Consider the following 20,381-nt stretch of genomic DNA (forward strand, 5'->3'; position numbering starts at 1 on the left):
TTCCCTCTCTTCGCTTCAGCTCGTGTAACTTCCGGCGGAGCATCCGCGCCAGTTTGTTCCGAGGTAGCTAGTTTTACCGTCAGCATGGATTACAACGCGTCCAAAAGCCGCCTGACGGGCGCCATCTCGGGGAAGCTGAGCACGGCCGCCTCGGAGATCCTGGCGGACGTGGAGGTGACTTTTGTCCTGTACGAAGCGGAGGTTTCGGGCTTGAGGCAAGAGATAGACCGCCTGAAGAGCCAACTGGAGCTGTTCCAGCCTCGGGTTAAAGAGGAGCCCACAGGTCGGTTATCTGCCTGGACGCATCGTTGTCAACCAGGTTCCGCAGAAATATTGGATTTAGTTCCTGAAATTCAGCCAAACTTTCCCAACATTAAGCCAGAAGCAGCGAGAATCTCCGCGTTTTCAGCTGCAGTGACGCTGTAAAGGATTTTCTGTTTAATTTCTACAAAAATATAACGTAAACTTACTGTAGTACTTTTGTAAAAATACAATTGAAACATTTTAAATATATCAGCGCTCCAGGAATAACGGTTCAAAACAAAGACAGTCAATTGGTGTTAAACAGCGACTCCTAGCGGAACCTGTGGGTAAATTATCTATCTATCTATCTATCTATCTATCTATCTATCTATCTATCTATCTATCTATCTATCTATCTATCTATCTATCTATCTATCTATCTATCTATCTATCGTTCTGCAGGAAAAAAACAATCATGTTGTTTTAAATTTTCTTCTTTTTATTGTTAAAATTCTGTTTTGTTTAGTTTTTTTTGTCCCAGATTACAAAATGTTAATTTGGGGGCAGTTCAAAGCATTTTTATAAAACACATAGTGGTGGGACTAGATTATTATTTCATTGAGTTAATTGCAGGGTCTGTAAGGTAGGTTGGTAATTTTATTTCTTCAGCAACAAAGCAATACAAAGTGCTTTACAGGAAATGCAAACAAAATAACAAACCAAAGGAAAGAGCAAAATAAGAAAAATAGTCTATTAATGTTGATCTAGAGTATATTGTCAGGTCTAAATACCTATTAAGGACACATTAAACAAACACAGGAAAGACAAGAGAGTTAGATTCTTTGTTTCTCGCGAGGAGAACGGACAGAGATGTGCTTTCAGTTACAAATCTCCTACCGCTCTGAAAACACATATGCCTGCTCCTCTATTTTATTGCTTTCAGAGTCCCTATCACAGAGAGCACTGCAACTCTTAAGGGGTGGGGACAAAGCATTTTAGTTGCAGTGCTAAATGACAATCACTAACTAAACACATGTTATCTACACTCTAGATCCTTCTTGCTCCAGGCACAGCGTCGAATAGGACACGTTGTATAGCTTCAAAGCAACGGCTTTGTAGCACAAAGAAGTACAGAGCAGAGTTTATTGCAGGACTGATAAACTCTGCTGGGAGCAACTAACACCTCCATCTCCCAGGGAGTCCTGCTGAGAATATCTGTCACCTCTCTCTCCCAAGGAGGCTTTAAGAAGGAATCAGAGCTATTTAACACACAGAAACATTACTTATACTAAGAGTAAAAGAATAAAAGCATATAAGTAAACATTATCTAAATGTAACTACAAGGCTACATAATACAACGAATATTTGATAATACTAGTAATACAATTTACCCAACAGCGGGGCATCACATGGTTGCAGCGCTAATGACATTCACTATCTAGACACATGTTATCTACACTCTAGATCCTTCTTGCTCCAGTCGAGTACCAGACACGGCGTCGAGTAGGACACGTTGTATATCACACAGGAGAGCAGAATTTATTGCTGGGCAATAAACTCTGCTAGAAGAGTTGTCTCCGCTATCTCACAGGCTTCACTGCTCTCTTTCTCAAGGAGGTCACAGGAAGGAATCAAAGTTATTTAACACACAGAAACATTACTTATACTAAGAGTAAAAGAGAAAAAGCATATAAGTAAACATTATCTAAATGTAACTATAAGGCTACATGATACAACGAATATTTGATAATACTAGTAATACAATTTACCCAACAATATAAACTAGATACTCTTGTTCATGGTTGGTAGATAAGTGAGTATCCTCTGGTCTAATTCCTTTTCTGGGTTGGAAGAACAGGAGTCTAAAAAGTAGTTGCTAAGGTAGTTTTTCTGGATTCTAAGTTTGTTCTAATCTCTGTTCTGGGTTCTGAATAAGTATATTACGTATAAGTAAGTATTATCTGAACTTTCTAAGTATGCTCTAAATTTTCAAATGTAACAATTACTCCACAGTTTCTAAATAATAATAACAAAAAACAAAAAAAATTTCTGTTCTGGAAGAATTTTTTCGTTCTAATTCCTTTTCTGGGTTGCAATAATAGGAGTCTCTCTGCATAATAATCTAAAAAATAATCTAAGAAGTTTAACATTGGTCTAAATAGTAAGTACTCCACAGTTTATAACAAGTAATAAAAAATAAACAAGAGGAAAAAACACATTAGGCACACTCAACATTCAGACAAAACAAAGACATGGGTGGAGGCACTGACATCAAGGAGTGTGTGTGTGTTTGTGTGTTGCATTTATATTGCCATGACAACCACGTTGCTCAGCCTCCCGGCAGAACTCCGATAAGATGTTGTTATCGAGGCATGTCCTTGGGAGCGTTCAGCTCCACAGCTGCATGGATAACAGGAGGAGGGAAGGAGCTTTATGTTTACATGTCTTTAAAATTTCAATCTTCCCTAAAATCTCTCTGATGCATCTCAGTTCCCAATTATCCAAATTAGTTTGGTCGTTCCACTGAACCTAAACTAGAAACTTCTCCCAGATCGATTCCATCCCATTAGTGAGTTTTGAGTCCTCAGCTGGGCTGTGAGTCTCAGAAAGACTCACATCCAACTTGCGTCTCTGTCCAACCAACAGTCTGAGTGTTCGCTAGTTCGGCCAAATCCGTCACAGATTTGTCAATAAGCCAGGAATCCACAAGCTCCAAACAGTAGAAATCCTGATATTATGAATAAATCCAGGCTGAATACCACCGGGTTTGTCCCCACATGACAAGAGGACTCTCCTGTGCCCAGACTTCTCCTCAAGAAAATTTAATAAATTGCACTGAGAGAGCGGTTGACCAGATCCATAATTTGTAGATTCAGGGGATGTGCAAGAAAAGGCTCCAAAAATATAGAAAAATAGAAAATGCAGTGGAAAAACAGAGCAAGCAGGTTGGGAGGGGAGCAGAGGAAAAAAGCGTCTGCCTTCAAGAGAGAATGTCTTGTAATAAACATTTTAATCAAAATACATTCACATTTTCATTTTTAGAACAATTTTTGCTGCTAAATTATTGAATAAATCGACATATGAGCTCAACAACAAAAATATTTTTGTTTTTAATCTGCTGGACGGACCACAAGAATGATACTTGAGCCCACAGACAGACAGTACAGGCATATCATACATTTTCTGACTCCTTAGAGTCTGTTGAGTATTCTATTTGTTAACTCTTGTGTCCCTGGAAACCACTGGGATAAAGGAAATGTATCTAGTGTTGAGGGAAAATGATTATTTTTAGTGCTTAATACAGTTAATCTTACGGCATGTGTAAAAGGTATATTCAACACTCTTATTTTGAACAGGTTTGTGTTGAGCATTCGGGATTGGGCCAGATGAGCAAGCATTCAGACAAACAGGGGCAAAATGCAGATCTCTCAATGGGGCCTCCCGCTGTGCGGCCAGAGCACACGAGGCCATAAAATTAGCATTTCCTGCAGGGCAATAAATGGAGCTTGGGGGAGAGAGGCCTGTTCTGTTCACAGCAGATCGGAGGCCAGCATCTGGGATGGTGTGAAGTCTTGTCTCAGGTTTTTCTGTGCCCGGAATGACCGTGGAGCCACGGGGGGTCGGCGCGCAGCTGTTCGCTCTTTTGTTTTACCAGAGACCAGATGGCCCTTTGATCTTTGCCGTAAATTAGGGGGAGTTCCAAGTTTCTCTGAGTGTTCAAGGTAGCTTCCAGTTGGTCAACTAGAGGAACACCTTAAGTGCATATATTAAAAAACAAAGACACACCTTCAGTATAAGACTTCGTGCACAGCACTAAAAATTCAGAGAGCTGCCACTATTTTGCTTTTTTCCATCGGCTCTCTCCAAAGACGCGTCTTTGTTTTGTTTTTTGTCTGTCTTTGTCTTGTCTGTCTTTGTTTGTATAAGGTAAACAATGCATATCTCTGTACCTCTGCAGCTTTGTTGATTGATTCATGCGTTGCTTTGTATGGGATTAAACTCTGTGATTCTGTGACGTCAACGCGCAGTGTTGTTGTTTTCCCTGCTCGCTGCACGCCGCCCGCTGAGAGGACCCGGAAGTAAGGAAGAGAGAGCCAAACGTTTTGTCCAAAGTTAATTTTAAATTATTCTTCCTTAATACTAGTTTGGTCAAAAGGTGTGGAAAAATGTGTATTATTTTTGGTTTAACGGGCTCTAGTGGCCTCTGTGTTGGTCAGAGACTCAAAACCTGGTTAAATGAAAGCCAAGAGTGTCTGTCCCCTTTAAGATGATACCAAACATTATAACCTCTCTTCCTACTCTACCTTTGATTAGGATTAGGGAGCTCTGGTTACATTAGTTAGCAACTCCTGGAAGAAGGGGCAAACCAAAACCCGGCTGCTGACACACTCATAAATCTTTTCAATACAGTGGAATCCTGTCTTTGTGCAGGTGAGGTCTCAAACGCAGCTCCTGTGTCTCTGGGTCACAAGCTTTGACCTTTAACCTGGGGTGTTTTTCTCTCAGTTTTGGTCCCAGAGTGGCTGGTATCGGCTTCCAGTTTGGCCAGCTTATCAGCTTCCTGCAGACATTTGTCACACAACTCAAGTTACAGAGAAACACAGAAAGAATGCCACAGTCTTTTTAGATAAGGATGACCATTTACTGTATATATATATATTATTTACAATTCTAACACAGACCTCTGACACATGCCCACACCATGAGCCTAAACCAGACATACTTCAGTCTCAAAAAGCAGATTGTTTTCCAAAGGGATTGTTTACTTCACCAGCTGATAACTATGACTCAGCCACCATTTTGGAAGCGCTATCATACCACAATATTAACTACAGACGTGTATCTTTTCAAAATAGACTTTGCCACCCTGAAATGGACTGAAACATGGTCTGGCCCATGGACTATATGTTCATCGACTCCATTTGCTTGTTTTGATGGAAATGTGTGAATTGCAAGCAGATTAAATGAAACATGGAATCAGAGCGTCTGCAAAAGTAAATGAACCACAGCTGCACTGGTAAAGACAATCAGGTAAAAGACTCAGGTGAAACACACGTGGAGACCAATCAAATGAGACATCCTTGGGAAAAGTTTTGAGGTTCACTTCCAGTCAGAAGAAACTTTTAAAGGGAGAGGAAACCAACCAAACCAGTGTTGTGTCAAAGCATAAAGACCAGATCAACAATGCCGAGAGGAAAGGAGACATCTGAGGACATCAGGAGGAAGGTGGTGACAGCCCATCAGTCTGGGGAAAACTATTAGACCAAAACTTTCCTGCTTCATCCATCCACTGTGAGACTAATCATTTACAAATGGAGGCATCACATCACTCTGCCCAGAAGTGGACGGCCGTCAAAACTCACAAAGAAGCACCAGAAAAATAATAATGCAGCTAAAGGTCAACCCACGCATCACCTCCAGAGTGACTGACCTCTCTGTCAGCGTCTGGGATAAATGTACATGCGTCTACAATCAGGCGAAATATCAATAGACTTGACATTCATGGGAGAGTTGCTAGAAGGAAGCCTCTGCTCTCAAGAAAGAACAAAGCCGCCCGTTTAAACTTTGCCACTTGGACAAACCAGAGGCTTTCTGGAAGTCCATTCTCTGGACGGATGAGTCCAAAATGTAATTATTTGACCACAATCACAGGCGCCATGTTTGGAGAAAAGTAAACACTGCATTTAAAGAGAAGAACCGCCTCCCAACAGTGAAGCCTGGTGGTGGAAATGTGAAAGTCTGGGCCTGATTTTCTGCCTCCGGACCTGGACCTCCATATGAAACAGGGAACCATCAATTCCCAGGACTATCAACAAACTCTACATGCCAGATGTTCCTCCAGTCTCACTCGACTGGCAGAGTTCTGCAAGGAGGAGAGGACAAAAATCCCAAAAAGCAAATGTGAGACACTCTGTGGTTACAGAAGACGTTTAGTTGAAGTAACTAAGCTGCTACAAGATGTAACTGAAAAAGGTCTCATACTTTTTCACTTGGCAGATTTTTGACAGATAAAATACTTTTGTTGAATAAATAATGAAAACATGTAATTTTTTTTCTGTGTCCTTTATTTGGAAGGTCTGCTTTACAGTTTGAGGTTTGGATGTTAATTTCACATGATTATTATAAGTTTTCTGTAGGAAACTTATTATTAACTTTCAAGCTGCACTGTAGATACATACTTTTAAATAGAATTAAATAACCTAGTATTTTTTAAAAATCTAATTAATTGATTTCTGATGGATTTTGATTCATTTCCTAACAGATTTATTATATAAAATCCTTTTTCCTCTATAAATGTCGACGTTCCTCTGAATATTTACTACATTCTAATAAAACTTGTTCTTCTGTTTCCATCCCAGATCCCATTTCATGTTTCCTGGATTATGTTGTATTTATTGATTAAGCTTTATGTGTAGACCTGGTTCTGTGTTCAGTAATAATAATGATAATATTGATTATTCCTGTTTGATCCAGACGACCAGATGCTGTTCTCTCTGTGCGGCGCTGATGGAGGCGACGGCTGGCGGGACGACGCCGGACAGACGTGTGAAATAAGTACGACTTCATCAAAGACAGATAGATTTTAATTTATAAACAAAGATATGTAAACAATTTAAAATATAATTTAAGACACAAATATTGTAATTAACTCAGGTGTTTTGGTTTAACTTTACTGTTTAATGAGAGATTTTTGCCTTTAGTTCAGTTAAATAAAACTGGAGCAAAAACCTTTAAAAAGCAAACTTGTAATAAAAATAATAAATTGTTTTTTAGTTTTAAAGAGCTACAATTTTATTTCCTACTTTTAAATTTTCAAATAAAGATAAACATTAAACTTGAATAAAACTTTTGGCTATAGGATGTTGATTTTTGTGAAAAAATATGCAGAATATTTAATATTTTCCAACATAATGATTGAAACTGGTTGCATAAAAACACAACTCGTTATTTTTATTTAATTCTGTTCTGGAAATTATTCAGAGAATAAATATCTGTATTCTTTATGAAGTTATTTAAGTTAATATTCAGTTATTTAAGCTGCAGTTTGCAGAAAGTTTTGTTCGTTCTGCTGATTTAAACAATATGTGTTTTTTTTAATAAAGTCTGAAAAGTTTTATTTGTATTTTTTTAAATAAAAATTTTCTTTTTAGTTTCATCATTTAAATATAACCTGGAAAGTATTTTATACATATTTTTAAACTAATTTTAATTTCATTTATATTTGTACAAATATATTTTGACTTTTCTTGTTTATGTTTAACTTTTTATTTCTGTTTTTCAAAATATAAAAATTAATTTGGACTTTTTGTATTTTAAATTTATGTTTAATTTATTCATATTTTGTTTTTGTGTTTAAAACTTTTCTTTTTAGTTTAATCCTTTAAAGGCAACCCGAAACTCATTTTTATTCTATTTATTTATATTTTTTGTTTTTTTTCTTACGTTTCCTATTTAAATTAAACTTTTATTTGTTTGTTTTTTAATTTATTTAAAATGTTCCTAATTCAGTAACTTTTTTTATTCATGAACTCACTTGTTAACACATTTATTTTTGTAATGATAATTATCCAATGATCAATAAGAACTATAAAAACAGAAGCCCTGGACTAGAGCCCTGTGGAACACCACGTTTTATTAAACATGATAATCATATTACAGATGTTAACTTCTGTAATTATTATTTGGCTGATTTGTGTCCAGAGTCGGAGAATCCTCAGACCCTGAAGATCGTCTCCTACACCGGGGGCCTCACGGAGGACCAACACATCGACAGGCCAGGTTCTGACGAAGCCTCGAGGTTAGAGGTCAAATCTTCCTCTGATGATAACAGTTCGTCTTTATTAGTTTAACTTTGACTTTAAAATCGTCTTTGTAATTTATTTGGGTCTAAAAAGACAACTCTCCAGCAACGTGCTGCTCAAAACCTTCAGATGGTGCCAGCAGTCTGAGTCTGTCCAGGTTTTATTAACTGTGTGTCCTTTGCTCAGGTTGACTGATGGAATCAACATGGCCGCCTCTCACATCAGAAACCTGGAAAACTACATGGATCTTAAGATCTGCATCCTGACCGACTGGACCATCCAGGAGGTCTCAGACCAAGGTAGGGATGCTCGTCTTCCTCAGGTTCTGTTTCTGGGCTGATTGCTCTGTTCTGAGTGGAACATGGCTGCCGTTTCCCCTCCAGTGGATGATCAGTACCCGGTTCACGAGCTGCAGTGTCGCTCAGGCCAGCAGGAAGCCGACTTCTTGAAGCTGCTGAGGTCCACCTTCCCTGTGCTGGCCCCCAGCACTCCCTTTGAGTCCTTCATCACTGACCCGACCAACAGGCTGCAACCTCTGGAGGTGCAGGCCTTCACACCGGAGCAGATCTGCAGAGCAGCGGGGAACTCTGCCCTCTACATCCGCCTGAAGGTACTGCACCCGACCATAAAGCAGAAAACTCAACTTTCATTGACAAACAGGTTGATGAGTGATGGAAAAATTAGAATTATAATGTTGGAATATCACTGTAGCGTTAGCTTCTGCTAAGTACTATGTTGGTTAGCCCTTTAGCATTAGCTTCTGCTAAGTACTATGCTGGTTAGCCTTTTAGCATTAGCTTCTACTAAGTACTATGCTGGTTAGCCTATTAGCATTAGCTTCCACTAAGTACTATGCTGGTTAGCCTTTTAGCATTAGCTTTTACTAAGTGCTATGTTGGTTAGCCCTTTAGCATTAGCTTCCACTAAGTACTATGTCGGTTAGCCCTTTAGCATTAGCTTCCACTATGTTGAGACATAGCTTTAGTGAAAATACAGATATCAATCATAAGGTTAAAAATCTTCCTTCTCTCTTAGTGTCCAGTTGAGCAGGAAGCAGGAAGTGGTCAGCAGCCCATGCAGACCAGTGATGACGATGAAGACGCTCCGCCCATGGAGCTTCAGACTGCACCCGACACCAAGTGAGAAAACACAAACACTGTAAACGGTGAATCATTTAAGTCTTCATTCCATCCTAAACTTTTTGTGTTTTCTGTTTCTCTGCAGCCGAAACGAGACTCTCCAGGAAAACCCAGTTAAAAACCAGAGTCATCATAATGAAGACATCGTTCTCAAAGTCCGCGTTATAGAGGACTCCCGAATTGAGGCTCTGTCAAAGACTAGTAAACATTTACTGAGTAATTCTAATAACTACTGCGTTGCTACAGCGTTGTAACGTTAGCTTCCAATAATTGCTATGTTGGTACAGCACATTAGCTTTAGCAGAAATAATGCTTCTGATTAGTGCTGTTGGTTAGCGCAGCTAGCTTTGTAGCTAACGGTGCTCGCCTCTGGTTATCAGACGCTACACACTAAACCCAGAGTAGATCTTTGAGGGTTTCTATTTTAGAAACAACTTGAGTAACGTTCCTGATTGCTCTGTTTCAGTGCTGAAGAAGTACAAGTCCAAAAAGCTCCGGTGTCCCTGTGGGATGCAGGAGGCAGAGTTCCTGAAGCTGCTGAAGTCCAAGTTCCCCCAGCTGGCCGCTGGAACGCCGTTTGAGTATTTAATCACCAACAACACCAAGAAACTGCTGCCTCTGAAAGTGAAGTCCTTGACGCCAGAACAGATCAGCAGCGCTGCTGGGAACTCTGCCCTCTACATCCGACTGAAGGTACTGCAGCTGGCGCCAAAACTCCTCAGGAGTCCAAGATGGCTGAACAGGAAGCTGGTTTCTAAAAATGGGTTTTTCTCTTTAGTCTGTAGAGAGAAACATCGACTCCAGCCTGAAAGATCTACTGGCAGAGGCACCAAGAAAAAAGTGATTTATTATAATTTATTACAATAATTTTCTGCTTTCTGTATTTAATTATTTAAAGCAATGTTTAGTCTCCTAAATGTTGTTTTTTCCTCAGAAAAAAGTCTGAAAAGAAACGTAAGCTCAAAGAACCAGACACCCACATCAGCCTCAGGATCCACATCCTGGACGACTCCAGCATCAAACTCGTCACGTCAGAAGGTGAATTAAAGCTCAGTGAGGCGAAGGATCCTGGAGGCGTTTCGTTTTTATTCTGGTTCAATAATTATTACATTAGCTTAGCATAAACACTGCATCATAGCTTCTGATTCCAGTTGAACACGAGTTTTTACGGGTTTTTAGGGTCTTTTTCTTGATGAATTTGATAATCTGCCAATAGAAAGATGAGCATATTATAAAATAATCACTCAAAACAGATTAGATTTTATGATTAAACCAAAAATGGATTTAAAATTGATCCAATCTAATCGATCTGGAGGAATCCCAGATCCATCCATCCATCCATCTTCTTCCGCTTATCCGAGGTCGGGTCGCGGGGGTAGCAGCTTCAGAAGGGAGGCCCAGACTTCCCTCTCCCCAGCCACTTCTTCTAGCTCCTCCGGGGGAATCCCGAGGCGTTCCCAGGCCAGCCGAGAGACATAGTCCCTCCAGCGTGTCCTGGGTCTTCCCCGGGGCTTCCTCCCGGTGGGACGTGCCCGGAACACCTCACCAGGGAGGCGTCCAGGAGGCATCCTGACCAGATGCCCGAGCCACCTCAACTGGCTCCTCTCGATGAGAAGGAGCAGCGGCTCTACTCTGAGTCCCTCCCGGATGACTGAGCTTCTCACCCTATCTCTAAGGGAGAGCCCAGCCACCCTACGGAGAAAACCCATTTCGGCTGCTTGTATCCCAGATCGATTAGATTATTATTTTTTCTCATCTTCTCTCCAACTTTCTGAGAAAAACACTGGAATTCATAAAAATACTTGATTATTTTTAATGTTTTAAGTGCATGAATATTCACAAAGCAAATAACTGATTCTGTTGGACAAAACAGGAGAAATGATTTTTTATTTATACATTCTCTGCTGCAAATGTCGCCGGTGTTTTCATTTTAGAATATGAAGCCTTTTTTGTGTCTTTAGTTGAGTTTTTTGCACAAATAACCATTAATATGTTTCTATTTTCCCCAAACATGTGCATTACTTGTCTTAAATGTGTTTATAGGCTCTTTATTTGTTTGTGTGTCGTTTTCTTCTCTGTTCCTGCTGACGTTGTTTATTCGTTTCAGTGCGGAGGAAGTGTTGTCAGAATAAACTGCAGTGTCCTCGTGGCATGAAGGAAGCGGACTTCCTGAACCTGCTCAGGTCCACCTTCCCTCAGCTGACGCTGTTTGAGTCCTTTAAGTGCGACCGCAACAGGAAGCTGCTGCCTCTCCAGCTGCCGTCCTTCACACCTGAGCTGATCCGCAAGGCGGCCGGGACGTCTGCCCTCTACCTGCGGCTCCAGGTACTGCAGCAGGCCGGACTCGATCACTGACAGCGCAGCAGGAAATCCTCGGATTACCTGATAACTTAAAAACATTTTCCTTTCAGCGTCCAGAGAAACCCGACGATAGAACAGAAGAAACTCGGCAGAATAATCAGGATGGAGAACATCCACCCCCACATCCAGCTACACCCAGTAACAGGTAAAAACCTTTCAGTTTCCAGACAATCTGATCAGCTCTGTCTTTTAATCCTCCTTTTTCTGTCTTCCAGAAATGAGAACCCCAACCCAGCAGAGTATGAAGACACTCACATCAACCTGAAAGTCTTCTACCTGGAGGAATCCCAGATGGATTTGTTTTCTTCCTCTTTCAGCCCGCAGCTCCGTAATTAAGACTTTTCTGCCCTTTTCTGTTGCTGATGCAGTTTAGAAAAGCAGAAATCTCTCATGTAAAAGTAAAAACAGAAACAATCCCACAGTCAACACGGCAGTTTTCACAGAAAACAGAACCCAGAAACACCAGCGCGCTCTCAGCTAGAAAACATGACGGTTCACAGTTCAGTGTCGTGATGCTCGACTCGGCTGAACTCTGGACGGTTCGGTTTGTTTTCCGTCAGCCGAGTCACAGCTGCACATGGAGGACAAACATTACCACCGTCAGGCGGCAAAACACGGTGCACAGCGGCTGAAAAATAGTAACAATTAAAAGAATTTAAGGTGCAACAGCAGAAATTCAAAGCATGTAGCTTCACACAGACAGAAAAATTAAATTACAATAAAATACTACACAGTAACAAATAATGTCCAAAGTGATCAATAATCAGATACATGAGTGAATGTCTACAGTAACAGCACTGCTAGATAAGATCTATGCAGAGGCAGAAACTTCACAGATTCTCATTTATTCCAGGGAGGAACAGGAAACGCATCACCTCATCATCGCTGTTTGTCCTCAGAGTGATGAGCTGCAAACAAACTGTTGAATTAAACTAATATTTACAGGATTTCCCCCAGAAACAAACATCCAGAGGTAAAATATGCCTAAAGTTTAATGAAAATCTGAAAAGAAAGATTTTCCACTCCATAAAAATAATACTAAAAACCCATTTTGCTCATGAAGGATGGATCCCAAAGACAGTTTTAGAGTGAGAACTGGACAGGACCAAGCATGGAGCCTTGGGGAATCCCATATGAAAAGGAAATACTTTAGTTTCTTTTTTGTACTTTAACTTTCTGACTCAGAGTTAAAAAGCTCCAGTAGTTTCCTCTCAGTAGTTAACTGTAGTTTATTTAAACTCCTGATCTTCTGGTAAATAACCAAACTGGTGAATCAGCTCTACATTAGCAAACAGTTTCAGTAAAACCTGATCTGAGTTTTGATTTCCTCTTTGTTTGTTCAGTTTTTCAGAAGTTTCCGGTCCATGTGCTGACCTGTCCTCGAGGTCTTCCGCAGTCGGACTTGCTGGCCTTCCTCAGATCCACGTTTTCTCAGCTGGCTTCAGATCAGCCCTTCAGTGTTTTTGCTCTTCAAGGCCAGAAGATGCTGCAGCTGAACCTGAGCAGCGTGAATCCAGAGGAGATCCGGGCGACCATCGACTCTCTGGAGGCTTCGGTCATCTGCGTCCAGCAGCTGGTGCGTCGACCGCGACCCAGATTCCTTTACCTCGACACAAACCGGAGACGTTTAATCACATTCTGACGTATTTCTGAAACTCTAGAAGGATCTTCCTCAGAAAGAAGCCGATGAATCTAAAGATCCTCGTCCAAGAACTCCACAGGCCAGGTGAGTCAGGAACAACCGGGTTCAACCTGGGGATGGGGATCGACAAGAACTGGTTCTCTATAGGAACTGGTTCTCTACAGGAACTGGTTCTCTACAGGAACTGGTTCTCTACAAGAACTGGTTCTCTACAAGAACTGGTTCTCTACAAGAACTGGTTCTCTACAAGAACTGGTTCTCTACAGGAACTGGTTCTCTAGAAGAACTGGTTCTCTATAGGAACCGGTTTTCTATAAGAACTGGTTCTCAGTACTTCAGATTCTGTTTTCGGTTCCCGTGCCGTGGCTGTATTTGTTTGATGACATGGAGTGATATTGGAATCGTATTGATAAATCCTAATAAATCTCCATCCTCAGTTAAACTCTTTGATTTCTGACTAATTTTTCTATTTTCTCTTATTTTGTCAGCATTCAGGAACCCAGCAGGACGAACTCTGACCCAGACGACCTGGTGGAGCTGAAGATCTGCATCGTGGCCGACCCCATGATAGACGTTGCCTCTCCTCTAGGTTTCAATAGTCAATCAATCAATCAAATTTATTTATGTAGCAGGTTTCAGCAACATGGCAGTTCAAAGAGCTTTGAATCATAAAAGCACAAAATTACAAAATCATAGAAAAACAGTCAACAAGTGAAATATTACATTTTGTCTGGTTTCGTTGTTAAACATCAGATTATTGATTAATGTTTCATTGATTAGTAATCATAGCAGCTCTAACCAGCTGGGTTTGTAGTCTAGATTTAAAGGCATTCACTGTTTCAGCAGTTTTGCAGTTTTCTGGACGTTTGTTCCAGATTTGTGGTGCATAGAAGCTGAAAGCTGCAGGAATCAAAGCCACTAAAGAGAAACTAAAGCCTGGATGAGTTTCTCTTTAGTCCTGTGGTCCTGGAAATGTTCTGCAGCTGGGAGAAGACCCAGTTTGGAACAGAAGGGTCAGGTCAGAGGTCAGCCTGATCTCTAGTTCCCAGCTGGAAGAACTGCAGCTGATCTATAATTCTAGATCTATGACTCTAGATCGCTCCTCTTTAGGTCTGAAGATAATAGCTCCAGTTTTGTTTTTGCTCAGTGTGTTCAGGTCTCCATAGCGACCAGCAGTCTTTATTTCTCCCAGTGTTGCAGAAATACCCCGTCCTGGAGTTCCAGTGTCCCGGGACCCTTCAGGAGGCCCAGTTCCTCAGCCTGTTGCGGACGACCTTCCCTCAGCTGGCTGGAGAAGCGCTGGACTTCCTGACCGGTCACGGCGGCGACGTGAAGCCCATCAACCTGCAGAATCTGACGTCTGATGACATCAGCAGGACGCTGAGATCAGCCGGCGGTTCTCTGCTCTACGTCCGCCTGAAGGTCAGAAGCCTTTTCTGTTTCCTGAGGCTCCAGCAGCGCATGGAGATGCTTCAGTGTTCAGGTGGGGAGGTGTCGGCTTCATTCGGGTCTCAAACTCTTCCAGGAGCAACGTAACGTCCAGACCGGCATGAAACGGAGTCGCTCTGACGTTTCTCCCACCAGGTAAGTCCTGAATATTCCTCCAGGCTGTAGATGGATCTCTGTGGGGATTTAAAAATGAAACGAAGCGCGAAGATGCAGCGTTCTGTTTGCAGAGGTTGAGACCAAACCGCACCGGGGTTCACCGGAGTTCCCTGGGGTTCACTGGGGTTCACCGGAGTTCACCGGGGTTCACTGGGGTTCACCGGAGTTCCCTGGGGTTCACTGGGGTTCACCGGAGTTCCCTGGGGTTCACCGGAGTTCACCGGGGTTCACTGGGGTTCACCGGAGTTCCCTGGGGTTCACCGGAGTTCACTGGGGTTCACCGGAGTTCACCGGGGTTCACTGGGGTTCACCGGGGTTCACTGGGGTTCACTGGGGTTCACCGGAGTTCCCTGGGGTTCACCGGAGTTCACCGGGGTTCACCGGGGTTCACTGGGGTTCACCGGAGTTCACCGGGGTTCACTGGGGTTCACCGGAGTTCACTGGGGTTCACTGGGGTTCACCGGAGTTCCCTGGGGTTCACCGGGGTTCACCGGGGTTCACCGGGGTTCACTGGGGTTCGTAGCGGCTGTGTTTCCTGACCAGTGGTTTGCGTTCGCACATGTAGAAAAGATTTAGATCTGGTTTGAAATCTGAGTTTTGTTCAAGAAAAATTTTTTTTTCCTTTAATAATTTAAAAAATAATTTTTTCAGAAGGTTCATGGGAACAAAACCTGCATCTTCAGGTCTGAGTTGCAAACTTTCAGTGTTGGACTCACTTCTGCTAATAGTGGAGTTTTTCAGTTAGCGCTTTCGCTAACTGTTAGCGCACTTAGCGCTAACGCCATAACTTAGCGCTATTTACTTGGCTGTTTTGTCGTCTTTCCGTTGATTAAAGTTTGACGCCTGTGTTGAAGTTTTGGTTATTGACTGTTAAGAACAGTCGATAACTTTTATATTCATGCTCTTATTTTGAAGTAGGTTACGCAGCAGGTCAGTTTCCTGTTCGCTCTTGTTAATCTCTTTCAAACAAGAAACATGCAGGAACAAAAGAAATGATACTAGAGGACAAGATATAAACATAAATACAATCTAAGGGAATTGTAGAAAATATAAGTTGTTTCTGAATTAAACGTAGCGCTTTAGCATTAGCTCCTGCTAAACACTGCGTTGCTGGAGTCGTTTGTGGGACGACTGCAGACCGATGATTTCCATCTGACTTACACATTGTTACTGTATCTTACAGGCGGGGCCTCCTTCATAAGTTGTTGCCGTTTATTTTGACAGACATGTAGCATGTTAATGCAAAGCATCCTTTAACCATGCTAACTTATGTTTGCCCTGCAGCAAAAATGAAAAAAAACTAAGGAAAAGATTGAAGAGGCAGTCCAGCACAGCAGCGTCAAGTGAGGATGATGAAACAGAAGACAGCGAAGACGACGGCGATCAGAATAATGTCAAGGTCACCAAAGTCTTGGGTCTGGAGCCCAAACGCAGCGCAGACAGTAATCCTGTGGAGAAGACGGACAAACATCCCGACCCAACGCCAAACAGCCAGACAGACGACGAGCGGACGGACGACAGCGAGGATGAAAACTACTACAAAAATCCTCTGGTTTGCAAGCTCTCTCTCGCTCTTCTGCAGCCGGGGACGTCTGGGCAGAGTTCAGAGCAAGACATGAAGACTGAACCCGCGGATCCGACGGGTCAGAAAGATTCAGGCGAGGCGGCGAACAGTCAGGTAGATGATGACGAAACGGAGGACAGCGAGGACTACGACGAGCGGGAAAGCATAAAGTCTTCCCGCCTGTCGACTTTTCACCCCGCGAGGCCAGAGAACGAAATGAAGCAAAACACGAGCAAAAATCAGGTGAAGAAGAAGAAGAAAGAAAAGAAGAAGAAGGAAAAGAAGCAAAAGGAGAAGGGGAAGAAGAAGGAAGTCAAACCGGCAGCTGGATCGACAAACTTCAGGACCGAAGAGGTGGAAATAGTTGATAGTGAGGATGAAGATGATAAAAACACAGAGTCCACTACAGTCACGTCTCTGCTGCCTCAAACATCTGGTAAAGATTCAAAGAGACAAACAGGAGCTGGGAAAACGGCAAAGAGGAAAAAAGCCAAACATCCACCAAACAAAGAGACGAACTGCAAGAAAGAGGAGATGGAAATCATTAATATTGAGGATGATGATGGAGACGAAGCATCTTCACTGCCTCAGGTGTTCGGTCAGGATCCAGAGCAGCAGAAGACCAGAACAGCAGACGGAAACGAAGTGGAGCGTTCAGCAGTTAACATGGAGCCGGTGGAGATAGTTGATAGTGACGATGGAGACGGAGATAAAGACTCAACGTCCTTATGGACTTCTGAGGCGTCCGGGCCTTCAGCTGCAAACACAAACAGCAGTTTGCCTCCATCCAATCCCGTTCATAAGACTCTGCATCGGTGTGAAATCTGTCAAACGGTCCACCAGTCGAAGAGAATCCTGATCAGACACGTGTGGACCCATGTGAACAACCAGGACTTCCTCTGCGGAGTCTGCCGGCAGCGCTTCGACTGCACGGCGTCACTGAAGATCCACCTCCAGACTCACGAGAAAACCTACACCTGCAAGGTCTGCGGGAAATCTTTCCTCTCCAAAACCGGCCTCAAGGGACACATGGTTCGACACAAAGGTGACACACAAGCCAGAAACCCAGAGGTTTTCTTTTAAAACACGAGACTGAAGTCGTAATATTTATGAAAACAAAAACATTTTAGCAGAAAGGTTTCACTGTTGGCGGAATAAAGACACAATGTTGCTGGAAGAGAATCGAACAGTGATGAGAAAAATATTTTAATTAGAAAAAAAGCTCAGATGGAGTCAATAGGATCTGACTGGACCAGCTCAGCTGCTCTGGGTCTTTATTCAAACTGATTCAGTCGTTTAAAGAATCGTTTCAAACTCCTGCAGCTGATAATCATTTAATGTCGTTTAAAGATGAAGAATTTCCTCATTATATAACGATCATAATAAGAGATTTTCTGGATGATAAATTGAAGTTATTGCGATAAACGATAATATTGTTGTTTTGAGATCATTTTCAAGTAATGTAGTGGTAATGGCTTAATAATTATTATTAACATTATTTAACACTGGAGGTGGAAGACATTTAAAATATCCACAATAAATAAACAAATAAAATGAATTATGAAATCTCTGGAAACAAAAACGAGCCAAAGGAACCAGAGTGAAGTTTTCAGCAGAAAAGGAAACATGATGAATTATGCAAATGGGACTTATTTTAATTTTATCATATAATTAATTAGTTTTTTATGACAGGCATCTCTTATTCATAAAGCCGGTTTCTCATTTTAACGCAGTTTGATGTGGAGTTCTCATGAAATTACAACTTTATGCTCATTTTAAGAACAAAACAAACAAATAAATAAACTTCCTTGTTTGGTCCTAATTCTCCGTCAATAGTAACTGACTGAAGCTCTGAGAGAAAAGCCAGAAAAAGACGAAGATTTTCACTGCAAATTCAAAAAGTTCTGCAGCTTTTCAGTTCTTCTGATAAGTTTAAAGATAAACAATGTTGCTGCTAATTTTTCACAAGATGATAAAAAGCTAAATACCATTTGGAAATGAATAAGCTGAAAAGCCGACAAGTTTAAAAAGTTTTAATGTTTTAAGTCTGAAAACTTCAGCGAATCTTTTGGACTTTTTCTGTTTTGAGGATCACAAACTGAACGTTTGCTGTCTACATTTATGTTTACGGCACATTTAAAATAACAGCAGTTGAACCAAATGCTTCACAATTTACACCAAACGTCATAAAGCAAAGTTTAAAACATTAAAAAGAAACACAGATGTTGAGCAGCAAACGGAAAACGAGTTCAGGAAAAATATCAGAAAACAGCCTGGATTAAACGTCACAAACTGGATTAATAAACTCAAGTTTGAAATGATTTTGAAGCTTAAACAGTGAAATGATATTAAACTACTTACATTCTAAGTCAATTTGTTATTTTCTAATTTGGTAGGAAATAACTGAGGAACAGAGTTAAACCCTGAAAATACTTAATTACGATTTTAAAGCCACATTTAAACCCGTTTCAAACAGTCAGAATATGGAACAACATTTAAAGTCTGCTGTAAATCTGTCTGCAGGGGGCGCTCCTGAGCAGACGTAACCTGAAGCCCAAGACCAGAACCTGGACGGCGTCTGCAGAAGAAACCTGCGTCCCCTCAGGAAAACCATTAAAACCATTAAAACCATTAAAACTGTAACAGCAACGTCTGAATATCAACTCATGTTGACGTTGTTCAGCTGCTGGGTTCCTGCAGCAATTTCCAGGTACTGAATATCAGAAAAGCAGCTGCTCAGGTGAGTTGTGTGAGTTGTGGTCCGGTCCGGCGGGCTGAGTAAAGAAGGAAGCGTGTTCTCCTTGGTCCTTCGTGTTTCTGTTGCATCTGATTTATTTGTTGATGTTTGAAGAAGATTTTCCTGCTGCTCCTGACCAACGTCCAGAGTTTGGTTTTGCTCCTCGTTCCTCACTCTTGGGACGTTTCTTCAGAAAAAGTGACAAAACGGTTTCAGAAGAAATTTCTGCATGTGATTTTTTTGAGTTTCATAAAGATTTTATATTTTTAAGGGAATTTCTGAAAACCGTGACTTTTTTATTTAAGTACCCAGATGATGAAGAGAGTTTTTTGTTTTGAATTGTATTTGAAATGCTCTTTATGTTAATATTTTAAATAAAACTTTTTTAGTTTTTAATTATTGTATTTCTGCCATACTGTGTGATTTTTCATGTGGTTGAATATTTTCCTGCACCACAAGAAGTGGCAAAAGTGACGGCACAATTATTCACAATTACATTCTCAGTTATCACACGTTATATATGTGTGTATATTTAAAATATTGTCATCAGAGTTGAAATTTATCTAAAATGTGTCCAGAGCCACTTCTTGGAGCCAACTTGCATTTCTGCGGATGGGAGCGTTTGGGTGAAGGAGTCATCAGGAGGGCCTGATCGGCCAATCAGAGGCCTGCACTGGACAGACAATAAGAAAATAAAGGTTTTTCTACTAAACTCATTAACAGAGAGATGGGGAGTTGTTAAGGAAATAAATTAATCTTATTTTGATATGAGACACTGTTTCAATTAAACAAATCCAAAGCCTTTTGAGTTTTAATCAAGCAGAAAGTGTTGGAAATAGTTTAATTATGTTTAAATATTAAACGGATCCTGATTGTTTTGAGTCGACATCAGTTTAGGTTTGATTTAGACTCAGTTTAATCAACACATAATTTAATCAGTAGAACATTTTCCTTAGATATAATGATCATGACATGATTAAAATTAATCAGTAGTTTTTTTTATATTAGATCACATTTTTAGAAGCATATAAATCATATTCATCTGAAAATGTTTTAGTTTGTTAAAACCAAAGGAGTTGAAAACTAATCAGAAGATATTGAATGTAAAATATGTTTTGGTATTGAAACTGCTCAGGTCTGGTTTATAAGAGTTTGAAGATATTGTATGAAACATTTTTAATTTTTATAATCAAAATCTGCTGTTTGATGTCCTGGGTCAGAGGTCAGAGGTCAGGAGAGCTCTGTGCAGCTCAGGAACCAGTTTGAACCAGTTTGAAATGAGAAACAC

General features: G+C 41.0%; 1 protein-coding gene across 2 annotated transcripts; it reads left to right on the forward strand.

Annotated features, from left to right (window-relative positions):
- Window positions 1-8: 8 nt before the first annotated feature.
- Window positions 9-19,400, forward strand: LOC111610998. Of its 2 annotated transcripts, none has more exons than XM_023346425.1 (20): window positions 9-283; window positions 6,718-6,798; window positions 7,945-8,041; window positions 8,232-8,344; window positions 8,429-8,655; window positions 9,081-9,184; window positions 9,270-9,400; window positions 9,651-9,877; window positions 9,963-10,024; window positions 10,119-10,222; window positions 11,292-11,509; window positions 11,596-11,690; window positions 11,761-11,873; window positions 12,889-13,121; window positions 13,207-13,271; window positions 13,676-13,776; window positions 14,380-14,609; window positions 14,713-14,771; window positions 16,077-17,401; window positions 18,880-19,400. In XM_023346425.1, exons 1-20 carry the CDS (start codon window positions 85-87, stop codon window positions 18,900-18,902), a joined length of 3,807 nt encoding a protein of 1,268 aa, XP_023202193.1. In that variant the 5' UTR covers window positions 9-84; the 3' UTR covers window positions 18,903-19,400. The 2 variants fall into 2 exon arrangements, with proteins under 2 accessions (XP_023202193.1, XP_023202194.1); XM_023346426.1 differs by having other exon boundaries at window positions 9,270-9,385.
- Window positions 19,401-20,381: the final 981 nt, after the last annotated feature.

The sequence above is a fragment of the Xiphophorus maculatus genome, chromosome 14, assembly GCF_002775205.1.
Source record: "Xiphophorus maculatus strain JP 163 A chromosome 14, X_maculatus-5.0-male, whole genome shotgun sequence".
NCBI classification, from domain to species: Eukaryota; Metazoa; Chordata; class Actinopteri; order Cyprinodontiformes; family Poeciliidae; genus Xiphophorus; species Xiphophorus maculatus.